This window comes from Coenobita brevimanus, chromosome 75, assembly GCF_032717465.1.
Source record: "Coenobita brevimanus isolate Jiangsu-jjx chromosome 75, ASM3271746v2, whole genome shotgun sequence".
NCBI lineage: Eukaryota > Metazoa > Arthropoda > Malacostraca > Decapoda > Coenobitidae > Coenobita > Coenobita brevimanus.
Window position 1 is genome coordinate 11050556 of NC_137028.1, and position 14203 is coordinate 11064758.

The 14203-nt window shown below is 42.3% G+C and overlaps 1 protein-coding gene across 1 annotated transcript in view; it reads right to left on the minus strand.

The window, feature by feature from the left end:
* The window catches only part of Ask1 (apoptotic signal-regulating kinase 1), a 450944-nt gene that overhangs the window by 150244 nt on the left and 286497 nt on the right, over positions 1 to 14203 (minus strand). Inside the window, exons 20-21 of the mRNA XM_080278838.1 lie at positions 6452 to 6556; positions 1877 to 1979 (exon numbers count right to left, since the gene is read on the minus strand). Coding sequence (XP_080134964.1) covers positions 1877 to 1979; positions 6452 to 6556 — 208 coding nt within the window. The remainder of the gene's footprint in view (positions 1 to 1876; positions 1980 to 6451; positions 6557 to 14203) is intronic.

A 14203-nucleotide genomic window follows, 5' to 3' on the forward strand; every position in this document is an offset into this window, starting at 1 on the left:
AAATTTTAAAGCATCTTTCCTATCACAACCTTCTTTCTGATCGTCAGTATGGTTTCCATCAGGGACGCTCTACTGGTGATCTTCTCACCTACCTTTCAGACTCCTGGTCATCCTCCTTTCAGGACTTTGGCAAAAGCTTTGCTATTACACTTGACATCTCAAAGGCTTTCGATCGAGTCTGGCATAAATCTTTAATTTCCAAACTGTCCTCTTAAGGTTTCTATCCTTCTATCTGTGCCTTCATCTATAGCTTCCTTCCTGGTCGTTCTATAGCTGCTGTTGTAGACGGCCATCGTTCTTCTCCTAGATCTATCAACAGTGGTGTTCCTCAGGGCTCTGTCCTATCACCAACTCTTCCTTTTATTCATCAATGACTTTCTAAGCTGTACATCTAACCCTATCCACTCATACGCTGATGATTCCACCCTTCACCTTTCCATTCGGTTCCCGCAATGGCCATCTCAGCAGTTACTTCAACAAACAAGGGATGAGGCTATGGCACACCTAATGTCTGACTTGGTTCGTAGCTCTGACTGGGGTAAAAATAATCTTGTTGTTTTTAATGCATCAAAGACTCAGTTCTTACACCTATCAACCCAACAAAAATTTCCACAGGTGTACCCACTAATGTTTAATAACATTCAGCTTAATCCTGCATCATCCTTGAATATGCTTGGGGTTTCGTTTAATCAGAACTTATCTTGGAAAGATCATATTACATCTCTTGTAAAATCTGCTTCCAAGAGATCAGGTGTGCTAAGCCAACTCCGTTCCTTCTTTACTCCTGCACAATTGCTGACTCTATACACAGGTTTTATCCGCCCCTGTGTGTAGTACAGCTATCATGTGTGGGGAGGTTCCCCACATACAGCTCTTCTCAACAGGGTAGAGTCAAAGGCTTTTCATCTCATTAACTCTCCTTCTCTTACTGGTTTCCTTCAACCTCTGTCTCTTCGCCGCACTGATGCATCTTTATCCCTTTTCTACTTCAGTGGTCACTGCTCCTCTGAACTGTCTGCTTGCATCCCTCCACCTCTAAGACGAGTGTGTAGCACCCGCCTTGCAGCAAACTCTAATCCCTTTTCTGTCCAACTCTCTAGTGCAAGAGTTAACCGTTACCCCCTGTCCTTCATTTATGCAGCAGGTCAACTCTGGAACTGTTTCTATCTGTCTGTATTTCCTGCTTCCTATGATCTCCAGTCTTTCAAACCCAGTGTGTCCAGGCATCTCGAAATGATTGGATCTTGAATTTGGCTCTCTCTTGCATATATTTTGTTTTTTTCTCTTGGAAGGAACAGTTATTGCGGGCTCATAGCTTTTGGTTCCTTCTTCCTCTCACACACACACACACACACACACACACACACACACACAGAAAGGGGGGGGGATGTCCGATACAGCCAGATGCAGTCCGGACTGCCTGATCACTTCAGCTTTGTTCGCCACAATAAGGTAAATAAAAGACGTGTTTATCAGTGTATGGTACAATATCATTATATTATACCATTTGATTACTGTAGTGAATGTACAATACAGTACAGTACTGTAATGGTAGTGAAAAACCATTGATGTGATCCGGACGAATGTCTGATACTGTGTACAGTATTGGAAAAAGTCCAGATTTGCAGGGGGAAGTTCAGAAGTCGCTTATATTGGAATGGTTTGGACCCCAATTAGTCCATTATAGTGAGGTTTTATTGTAGTATATATATTTATGATCAATTCTGAGACTGACACTAAAGGCTGACATTTGCATGGAATGACCCTTTAGCTTAATTTATACAACCATCACACAGAACTGCAAATAACAGAAATGGATATACTGTTCAAGTCTGGTGGTAATGAGATTTGTAGAATGAACTTGTAAAGTACTCACCCCATCTGTTCTGGGAGAATCCACCTCAGGAGACAGAAGGCCACTATTGGAGGAGCGGCGAGTCATCAAGGAGTCGTCCAGGTCAGACCCTGTCATCACTGAACTGCACACACAACAACAACTTGGATTACCAATACAACCTGGTTTTGTGTCAAACAGAGTACACAGTACAAGGAACACAGCTAGAATGACTGCAAATGCAAACAAGATTGTGTCATCTGGGATTTTTCAGTGTCTTCCTGTGCAAATGGAAAATGTCACTGAAATATGAACATGAGATATATTAATAAAGAATTTAATAATGCCATGAGTGATTTTAGAAAAAAAAGAGCCTTGGGATTATGTGAAGAAAGTAACTGACTCAAATCTGACAGAGCAGAAAGGTGAATACCGTGGTCCTGTTATTGCTGTTTAAATTCTGGACATGCAAACAAATATTTATCATCGGCAGGTGGGAGTGCTCACCATCCTTTCACTCAATGTAGTGCTGCTATGGGTGTCTGCCCTTTCCTCTCTTCCTTCCTTCCTCTTCTGTCTTTCTTTCCTCTTCCTTCTGCCTATGGGTGACTTTATACTCCCTCTTCTGTCTTTCTTTTCCATTCCTTCTGCCTATGAGTGACTCTACACTGAGTGACAAGCCAAATGGTTTCCTATACACCAGGAAACCATTTCCTATGCTAGGAAGTAACCATATAACCAAATTATGGCACCTGGTGGTTTAGTGGGTAATTAAGGCACTCCAATCTGACTGAGCCTGTGTAGGTTTATATCCATGGGATGGCTGGGGTTTATTGCCATGTTATGCCACTCAGGGATGAGTAACGCTGGTCACTCTCATCTAAAAATGTCAGGACTAACTTGCCTAGCTCCAGGCTCCTATGCTCCTCATGGGACGACATAGGATTGGATGATGCATGGATGGATGGATAGATGCATTATCATCATCATCATCCAAACCTCCTTTCCCACCCTAGGGCAGGGTGAGGAGTAGCAACATCCACACTGGCCAAATTTGCCCAATCCAATGAACCATGCTTCCGCTCACTCATGATTCAAGCCCCCGGAATCCTGGCTCTATCTGATACGCCAAACATTCACCACATTCTGCAGCTTCACATAAAAGTATCTGATAGAGTCAATCCGGACGTTGTCACATTAAAAAGCGGTGCCAAATCCGTGATCATGCACTTCTCCTCACAACATTCATCCATGCAGTTCGATCTCTTGTCAGTCTCCTAGCTTCATCGACTTCCATACCTCTCTTCCTCACACACTCACTCACCATATTCATCCGCCTTCTCCTTGGCTCACTTCACCTCCTCCCTCCTTCAAATTCACTCACATATACCTTTTTAACCACTCTGTTTTTTATCCATTCTCTCCACATGACCATACCATCTCAGAACATTCTCTTTGATTCTCATGTCCACAGACATCCTCACTCCACATCTCTCATGAATCACACCATTTCGTATCCTATCCACTCTCTGGACTCCACATACATTCCTCAGCAGTTCCATCTCCACTGCTCTCACTCTTGACTTTTCAGTTTCATGCCACACCATAGGCTCACATTCATATGTTAAAGGTGGCACTAACACTCCTTCATGAATGCCTTGCACAGCTCCAACACTCAAGCCTCTGTTTCTTATTAGGGTCTTCATAGCACCAGCTACTTCCCTTTCTAGTGTCACTCAACTTTCCACTTCTTTTGCACATTTCCCTCTCTTTTCTATCATTGTACTTAGGTATCTGAACTCTCTCACCAATTCCAGTCTCTCTCTCCATTCACTGTAACATCACACTGGGATTCACCTTCTCTCTCAATAACCATCACTTTACTCTTTTCTATATTTACTCTCAAGGCACGATCTTTCAGCAAACCTCTCCACTAGTTTACCAAGTTCTTGTCTGGTATATGCGAGTAGTACTGCATCACCAGTGTACAACAAATTTGAGATATTCCATCCATCTCCATTCATTACCAATGCCATCCCCCCTCTCCATTACTTGTGTTTTTACTTCTCTTATCACCCAATCACAGAACCTTGTTGCACGCCCACACCGACTGTGTACCATTCACTTAGATGCCCATTTACCCTTAAACATGCTTCACTATCATCATAAAAACTCTTGACGGCACCCTGCAGCTTACCATCTATATCATACATGTGCAAAACCTTCCACAATCCTTCTCTGTCTACTTTATCATATGCTTTTTCCGGATCCATAAATGCCTAAACACCTTATAATCCTTCTCACAAACCTTCTCCACTATCTTTCTCACTGCAAATATTTGATCCACACATCCTCTGCCACTCCTAAAGCCACCCTGTTCATCACTCACTAGGACTTCTGATATCTCTCTTACTTTCTCTATAATAATTCGTCCATATACCTTCCCTACTACACTTAGTAAGCTTATGTCATGATAATTCTTGCACTCACTTCACTCTTTTATTTTTGTACAGGGGTATAATCACAGCCTTTTTCCTCTTTGCTGGCACAGTTTCACTCACCCATGCCTTCTTACATATCTCCAACATACACTTCATTCCACTCTCTCCACTACATTTAATCATCTCTGCATACACCTCATCAACTCCAGCTGCTTTCCCATTTTTCAGCCATTTCACAGCTTTCTCCACCTCCCAAAACAGTCATGTTTACAGTGGATCTGCTCTCTCTATTCCCATTCATCAGGCTTTCAAAATATTCTTTCCATCAGGTCCTTACTTCATCCCCATAGGTTAATAATCTACCAGGTACTGTATATCCTTCACACTTTCACATTTCTTTCCACTGTCACTTCTACATTTCCACACCTCTTTTCAGAATAACTTCCTTCAGAGTAATTTGCATTCATTTTTCTTCCTAGATCATCATTTACTCCCTTCTTTTTCTTCTTCACTAGTCTCTTTATGTGCCTGTTGCTCTCAATATATTCAGTTCTTATTTCAACTGAACCCCTGTCCTGTAACGTCTCTACTCACTTCTTCCTCTTTTCCTCCACTGCTCTCTTAACCTCTTCATCCCACCATGCTGTGCCCCTCTCTTCTTTGTTGTTACTCTTGCCACACCACACACCGCTTTAGCATTTCTGACTAAGGTATCCCTATATGCATTCCACAGGCTGTCCAGATCCAGTTCATTCTAATTCACAGAGTCTAACTCCTCCCCTACTTTGGTCCTGTATTCATCTGGCATTTCTTTGATCCTCAGCTTCTCAACTTTCAGTCTTTCTTCCTGACTGCTCCTATCTCTCCAAGTCCACCTCACTCCTCTCAGCTTGATATTGCATACCACAATAACATGATCTGACAGACCTCCACATTGTCCTCTTAAAGCCCTCGTATCAGCAACCATTCCTAGCATCGACCTCTCTATGAGCGCGTAATCAATCTGGCTCCTTTCAACATGATCCCTGTTCTCTCCATACCATGTATATTTATGCACATCTCTGTACTTGAAATACAAGTTACAAATGCACAACCTCCATTCCTGACACATATCTTTCAGTTGCTTCCCATTATTATTTTCTCCTGGTACTCTATGGATGGATTATATGTGAATTAATTTGTTAGACCCTGTCCACTAATTTGAAATTCACTTACTCGCTGTCTCCCAAACTAAGGCTTACAGTATATTTTCCAACTCAAGCACACCAGATAGGAATAATAAATACTCTCCACAACTCTCTCTTTCTCTCTCTCTCTCTCTCTCTTTTTCAAGTTTCCGACTCTGGGCAAAGGTTTCAGGGCCTATTTCTCGAGGGCAGTGACCTATCCCAAGACCCAGTAGTCCTCCTACACCTCCACATGTCACCACTTCGGCACTAGCACCCACCATCCATATTGAAAACATGCTTGGGCTATCTCATATGGGACTGGTGTATTGGTATTAGCAGGGGTATTTTTACAACATGTCAGCGGATCATCTGGTAGATCAGGAAAGTCTGCTTTTAAGAAATTCAAATCCTTAAACTTTTCCCTGCCACAGGCGGGATTCGATCCTGTGTCCATTAGGACTGCAAGCCGCCTCTCTGCCGATTCAGCCACTGCCTTCCCCTGCATGTCATGCACAGGAAAACATTCCACATTCCTGTAATCCATATCCTTAATTTTGTTATTTCCTATCACAGGTGAACTCTGAAAACAACACTATCTTGAAGATGACACCAATAATACAAGATGAGATAAAACTAAATGCTGGAACTGAAATACAGTACTGTGCTAAACCAGAACATATAAAGATTATCTAGGTTTAAAAATTGATGGTACAAATTCCAGTTTTTCAACTACTACTGTTATTATTCCTTTCTTTGTGTACTTTACAATGGTTTACTGATGGGAAAGACTGCTCCTAGGAGCAGCTGTATAATATAGTTACCCAACATGTAGTGGAAGAGGGTACAACCTGACAAAATAGCAAGCAGGAATGTTTGCTCAACATATACAATGCCTACATAATTATTGAATTGGAAAACTCTCCAAATGGGATTAAGTACACAAAGTACAAGATACTGGAACAACAACAACAACAAAAACTGGAAGACAGGTTGGACATTATGTTTACCTGGAGTAGGAGGGAGAAGAGAAGTAGGAGGAGGGTGAGGCGGGCGAGACAATAGGGCTGCCAGCTGTGTTGCACCGCGAACCATAACCATAACCCAGCTCTAGGCTACAACACAGAGAGCCCACCATCATAACCATGCACCACTCTCACATCATACACAAACTACAGAAAAACCACTAGTACTTTTTTCCTCTTCTAATGGAATAGGGATAGCCATTTGTGGCTTTGAGAAATGCAACCCTTGCTTTTAAACACTATTGCAGGTGCTCCTTTTGGTCAGAAAATGAGGAATAAAAAAATGCAGTACCATAAGAATATTTGTCAAAAAGATAGTAATTTAATTCAATGGAGTCGCTGACTTGTTCACATCTGGTGACTCCACTCCAGGAAATAGGCTGTTCTACGTAAAGTTATATTATGCAGTAAACTGTGAGCTGTGTGTATCATATTCAGAGGTTTGATAGATATGAGGGTAGAACTGACAGCCTTCACAATGCAAACGAAATGCTTAGCTCTATCTAATCTAATGCTTTATCAAAATTATACTTGCCAGTCCATTTTTAGGAATACAGTCATATGTTCCTAATCACAGAAATTATAAACATTTTGTAGCCTAAAGAAAAACATCATATTTCATTATCTATCAGAGTGTAAATAAGAGCACAGTTAATTCCGATACCATTTGACACATTTATATGGCCACACAGACCAACTAGGTAGTTTGACTTTTATTTCTGCACTGCTTATTTCACTTAATTAAACTAATCTGACTTGGTTGGGTAGATAGCACTGCAGTAAAGATGGATGAATCCTTCCTGTGTATATATTTCTGCGCCTTTTAAAATTTCTATCTATCTATCTATTGCCAGATGCCTCAATCCCGTACGGGGTGGCCACAAACAAATCGCCTCCACGTTGCCCTGTCCCCCGCCATTTCACTGTCCTGCTCCCAATTCACACACCGCTCTCTCATATACCTCTCCACTCCATCCCTCCATCTCATCCTTGGCCTCCCCTTCCCTCTCCCCCCCTCCACCTCACTCATATACACTCTCCTCATCAGTCTCTCACCCTCCATCCTCTCCACATGGCCAAACCACCTCAGTGTGTTCCTCATTACGCTTCCTATCACATCCACATCCACACCACAACGCTCCTTTATATCCTCATTTGTCAGCTTGTCTCTCCATGTGACTCCAAAGGCTCCTCTTAAATAACTCATTTCGACTGCTCTCACTCTTGACTTGTGTCCCTCCAACAACGTCCAAGCTTCACTTCCATATGTTAGAGTTGGTATCAAAATACCGTCATGTAGTAACTTTTTCACTTCCATGCTCACTTCCCTATTTCTTATCACTGCTTTCAAGGAACCAGCAACCTTTCTTCCTTGTTGTACACTTTCAAGCACTTCACCCTCCAAACTTCTATCCTTACTCATCACACTACCCAAGTACTTAAACGTACTTACATTATTCATTCATTCATTGCCAGACGCCATGTATCCCAAATGGGGTGGCCATATCATTATATATATTTATTACCAGTACTACCCTGGGGGTAGGGGGGTTTCAAGAATACTCCCCCAGTATCCCTGCTTGTCGTACGAGGCGACTAAAAAGGTTGGTGGTGGGTTAGTGCCCCACCCCGTAAAAAGAACTAACTAAAAAAGCGAATAAAGCGCCTCAAACCCGGATGGACCATACGTTGACGACTAAGGAATGGACAAAGGACATTCTTAGGGTGGGAACATCGAATGTGAGAGGAGTGAATGATGAAGTGAAAGAGAGAGAGATTGTTCAGGTGCTTGAGGATGCAAAAGTGGATATATGTGGATTGACTGAAACTAAATGGAAAGGTGAAAGGGTGAGACAATGGGAATAAGGTGTAGGTATATCTGCGGGAGTCAGTGAGAATGAGAGGGCAAGAGAGGGAGTATGTCTGATGATAAGCAAGAAGTGGAAGGAGAATATAAGAGAGTGTGGAACAGTGGGTGCAAGGATTGTATGGGTGAGGATGAAAGTAGGTATACAAGCATGGGCGATTGTATGTGTGTATGCTCCAACAGAGGATTGAGTGGCAAGAGTGAAAGATGAGTTTTGGGCGAGAGTAGAAGCGTGTATGGACAAGTTTGAGAGGAGCGAGAGAGTGCTGTTGATTGGAGACATGAATGGCAAAGTTGGGAATGTACGAGTGGATGGAGTGGTTGGTCAGTGGGGTGTGCCAGCTGAAGTAGATGGGAATGGTAGTGCTTTGGTGGACAACTGTGCTTGTAAGGGGTTGGCAATAGCCAACACCTACTTTCGTCATAAGATGATCCACCGGTATACATGGAGAGTAATGAGGAGGATCGATGGTGAACTTGTTGAACGAAAGGCAATGATAGACTACGTGTGTGTGGATGAGCAAATGAGAAGACAAGTGTTGGATGCAAGAGTGTGGAGAGGGTGGGGGAATGGAGTCTCGGACCATCACTTAGTGATGGCCAAGGTAAAGATGCAAAGAAAGTGGTTGAGCAGGCGAACGGGAAGACAGGAGGAAGCAGCTCCTGTGAGAAGCGTGGAGAAATTGCAAGATAGTGAGAAAATGAAAGAGTATAAGAGCATAGTGGAAGAAAGACTGGGAAGGTATGAGCTAAAGCAGATGGAAGGGGTGGAAGACGTATGTAAGATATTCACGGAAGAGATAGGCGCAGCGTGTGACACGATTTGTGGAGTTAGGAGGAGATGCAAGGGTGTGCAAGGGACAGCATGGTGGAATGATGAGGTGAAACGAGCTGTGGAACAAAAGAAAAAGGCATATGGTGAATGGTTGGCGAGTAGAGGTAGGGGAGAAGATGAGAGAGAGAAGAGAGAGATGTGAGCAGGAGAAGGGAGGTTAAGAGACTGGTGAAGGAGAGTAAGAAGAAAGTGGATGAAGAGTTTGGGAGGAATCTGAGTGTGAAATGGAAGGAGAGTAAGAAATTGTTTTGGAAGGAGGTAAAGAAAGTAAGGCAGTGTGAAAGGGGAAATAATAGGGGAGTGAAAGATAGGAATAATAGATTGTTGGTGGAGAAGAGAGAGAAATTGAGGAGATGGAAGGAGCACTTTCAGGATTTGTTGAATGTAGAGAGTGAGAGCAGTGTGAGTATAAGTGGTTGGGGAATGGCTGGGAGAAGAAGAGATGAGAGGAGGGAGGAAGAGATCAGTAGGGCGGAAGTAGTGGAAGCGATGAAGAAGATTAAGCTGGGAAAGGCCCCAGGAATTGATGGAGTGTGTGGTGAAATGCTTAGGTATGGGGGTGAGATTGTTGTGGAGTGGATATGGAAGTTGTGTAGATTGGCTTGGGAAGAGGGAAGGGTTCCAGAGGACTGGAAATCAGGTATAATTGTTCCTCTGTACAAAGGAAAAGGGGAGAGAGAAGTATGTGGTAACCATAGGGGTATTTGCCTTCTTAGTGTGACTGGTAAAATATATGGTAGAATACTCAACTAGAGAAGCTAGTTGGAGAAGAACAAGGGGGATTTAGGAAGGGAAAAGGGTGTGTAGATCAGATATTTTTTCTAAGATGTTTAGTGGAGAAGTATCTAGAGAAGGGAAGGAAAGTGTATGCTGCCTTCATGGACTTGGAGAAAGCTTATGACAGAATAGATAGGCAAGGTATGTGGAAGGTATTAAGAATATATGGAGTGGAGGGGAAATTGCTGAGTGCTGTGAAGGGTATGTACGAGGGAGCTAGGGTTACGGTGCGAGTGGATGGTGAGCTGAGTAAGTTCTTTGATCTCAATGTGGGACTGAAACAGGGGTGTGTGATGTCTCCATGGCTGTTTAATATATATATGGATGAGGTTGTAAAGGAGGTGCAAGGTAAGGCAGTGGATGTGGGGCTGGCCCTAATGAATGAGGGTGAGATTTGGATGATTCTGGTGTTGTTGTTTGCTGATGATACAGTATTGCTGAGTGAAGATGAATGGGAGTTGCAAGGTTTGGTGAATGAATTTGGGACAGTGTGTAGGAGGAGGACGCTGAAAGTTAATGTAAACAAAAGTAACGTTATGGTGTTTGAGAGGAATGAAGTCACAGAGTGTGCAGTGAGGTTGGATGGTGAGGATATGGAGAATGTGAGTGCATTCAAGTACTTGGGTAGTGTGATGAGTAAGGATGGAACTTTGGGGGATGAAGTACGTGAATGGGTACAGCAGGGAAGGAAGGTTGTTGGTACACTGAAAGCAGTGATGAGAAATAGGGAGGTGAGTATGGAAGTTAAGAAGTCACTGCATGATGGTATTGTGATCCCTACCCTGACGTATGGAAGCGAGGCGTGGACCTTGCAAGAGGGGAACAAGTCAAGAGTGAGAGCAGTGGAAATGAGTTACTTGAGAGGAGCACGTGGAGTGACTTGGAGGGACAGGTTGACGAATGAAGAAGTCAAGGAACGTTGTGGGGTAGATGTGGATGTGGTTGAGAAGATTAGGAGAAATACACTGAGGTGGTTTGGACATGTGGAGAGAATGGAGAATGAAAGACTGACTAAGAGGGTGTATGTAGGTGATGTGGAGGGAGGGAGAGGGAGGGGTAGACTGAGGATGAGGTGGAGAGATGGAGTTGAGAGGTATATGAGGGAGGTGGGGGTGAGTTGGGGGGAGGGTAGTCAAATGGTGGGTGACAGAGTGACTTGGAGGTGTTTTGTCTGCGGCCACCCTTTGCGGGATTAGGGCATCGGGCTATAGATAGATATATAGATAGACCAGTACTAGTAATTACTCGTTAATAATCAATATTGGTAATACGCTTGGAACTTCTGTCAGAGAGGTGGAAATAGGTCATGGAGTAAAGATATGACAGCCAGCTCACTGTACACCATCTGTCTTCATTTTGATATCCATTTCATCTCTGCTCAAGTGTATTAAACACGAAATTCTTTTCACACACTTTTTTTTTTTTTTTTTTTTTTTTTTTGAGGATAAGAAGTTTCAGTCCTACCAATTTTCACTTTGTACTCAGTCTTTGGAGATAACATGTGAAAGAGGTTGTGAGCCTCTTACAACACCACTTGTATGTTTTAAACCTGTGATGGGAGGAATTATTCCAGACTCAGAGAGCTGGGGAGTGGGTGCACTGCTTCTTGTCACCAGATGAAATGTTTCACAAGGTGGAGCAAACTTTTTAGATCTGTCAGTGCCTTATCACCTCATTCCACTCAGGCACCCTATGACACATTTCCCCTGTGGGAGTGCTGGGAATCATTTGAGCTCAAGTTAATTCCACATTTTGTGCACTCCTGTGGTATTCCTCCCCATTACTCGACTGTCCACTTCTCTGAGTAAGTTTTATGAGTCTGTGTTTTGGTGTGGAATATTTTATTCATTTTTAGATAAGGATGACTTTGATGAGAAGCCTGGCTGACCATAAGGTGCAACACAGACCCACTCTTGCCTGCTATTGTAATAGCCCTCCCTCTATGTTACACATCTATTCCATTTATTTATAATGATTTCTTGGGTAGTTTAAAAAACATTTTGAATTCTGACCACCTACTCCCAAGTTTATGTTATAAATGAACTATGGGGCATCTCTGGTTCCTGCAGCAGTCACCATACTAGATCCCTATTTTTAACATATTTGCAATATTGATGCTGAAGAGGATGCTTTTCCGCGATGACAATAAAATAACTGGGCAGAATACCTTTCTTATCTCCCAAATGAAGGATGGTCAACTACGCGAGAAGGGCATCTTCAGCCTGTACTCTGCCAGATTCACAATCAAATGTCTAAAGTTACAGTAACAGCATAATTATATTTCATCCATTTTTTTCATCTCATATTTAGCTTTGTTGCCTGTTGTTGTTGCTATGATCAGTTAACACAAGTCCTTATACTAAAAACAAAGCTGGCACAAAGTATGCATACTGTAAATTTTTGTTTCCTAGTGCTCTGAACAGAACCACACAGTACATCTTCAACTCATCACTATGCATGAATGGGGACACCAACCCATTCAACCTGTTCCACCGATTTACCTATTTATGGATTTTCATTTATGTATGGTAAACATGAAAACCCTTGAAGAGCAAAAGGTAAATTTTTCCCCAAATCTCCAGCACCACAGACTCCCATGTGACAAGCATGCCACAGCCTAAGAGTAAATATCCTGCTGCCTCAAGATGGGTAACCAATACCATCTTGGAATCTGTATCTTGTGATTTTTTTTTTTTTTTTTTTTTTTTAATCCTCCTGGCTAGTGGGTGGAGCCATTACTGAATGCAAAAGTCTTGTGATAAACAATTAAGTCAATAAAAACAAAATTTGCATTTGGCATTTTGCTGCTCTCACTCACAGACATGGGAATTTAATAATGGCCTGGACTTGCTGTGTTAGGAACTAGATGTAAGGACCCCTTTACAAGTCTTTTTCCACATGCTTCAAAGCCCCTTTCGGGTCTACCAATGCTCTCAGTCCTCTACTAAGGGATACAAGTCATACCACCTTCATAATTACTTCTTCAAATAAATGTTGAGATAGCTTTGTATAGTACTTAAATCCCAGCCCTGCTTTAGTCAACTCGTTCAAGGGATTCTAAAAGCCCATTTCTGTCTAGGCATTCAATGTTCAGATTCTTCTTGCTCTAGCTCTCCCTCCCTCCATCTTGGGCCGTCTTTCTCAAGGTGCCTCCGGAAAGTTAAAAGACAGCATTTATTTTAAAAATAACTAGGGGTGCACCAGATAGTAAATTTTGCTATCCGGCCAGATACCGGATAGGCCGGATACTTGAAAAAATATCCGGCCAGATACCGGATAATACACAAAATATATTTTGCAGATATACAATGAAATTATTACTTTCATTATCATGAACAATCAGTCATTCAGCATGGTAGAAGTTGATGGATTCATTGGGCTAATGGCTCATTTACAACCACAGTGCATGATACCCAGCCGACAATATTTTGCTGAGAATGCCCCTCCAGAACTTTATAATGAACTACAACTAGTCGTAACAGCTGGAATTGCAAATGCTAATTCTGTAAGTTTCACCTCTGACATATGGATATGTCCATCCTCCCATGAATGCTACATATCCCTCTCAGCACACTGGATAACCTCTGATTTCCAACACAGAGATGCAATACTTCATACTTCCCATATCCCTGTCTCTCACACTGGAGTAAATATTGCAGAAAAATTTAGGAATATGTGGGATTGTTGAGGCTTAAATGCTTTAAGGAGACACATTCTAGTGAGAGATGGTGCATCAAACATGGCACTTGAAAGTACCTTAGCTGAAATTAAGTCAGTGCACTGCTTGAACCACCTTCTGCAGCTTGTGATTAATGATGCCATATTATCTCAGAGGACTGTGAAAGATATACTTGCAAAAAGCCGCAATTAGGTACTCACTTAAACCATTCAGCTTTAGCATGTACAGAGTTCAAGGCAATCCAGAGAGAGCAAGGACTGGATCCACTGCTACTAGTTCATGATGTTCCAACACAGTGGAACAGTGCCTACGTCATGCTGAGTTGGTTACTAAAACTGAAGACAGCTGTTCAATTATATATGGCTGATCACAATGAACTTCCAAGTATCTCTTCAAATGAATGGCAAATTATTGAAAACTTGCTTACTATCCTTAAACCATTCTTTTGGTTCACTGTGGATATGAGCTCAGAATTATGCACGTTATCGACAGTTATTCTCAATGTGTGCACTTGGGAAAAATTTCTTTCCAAAACTGATGAGAAGGATCATGGGGTCAAAACAACTAAAGAGGAACTGC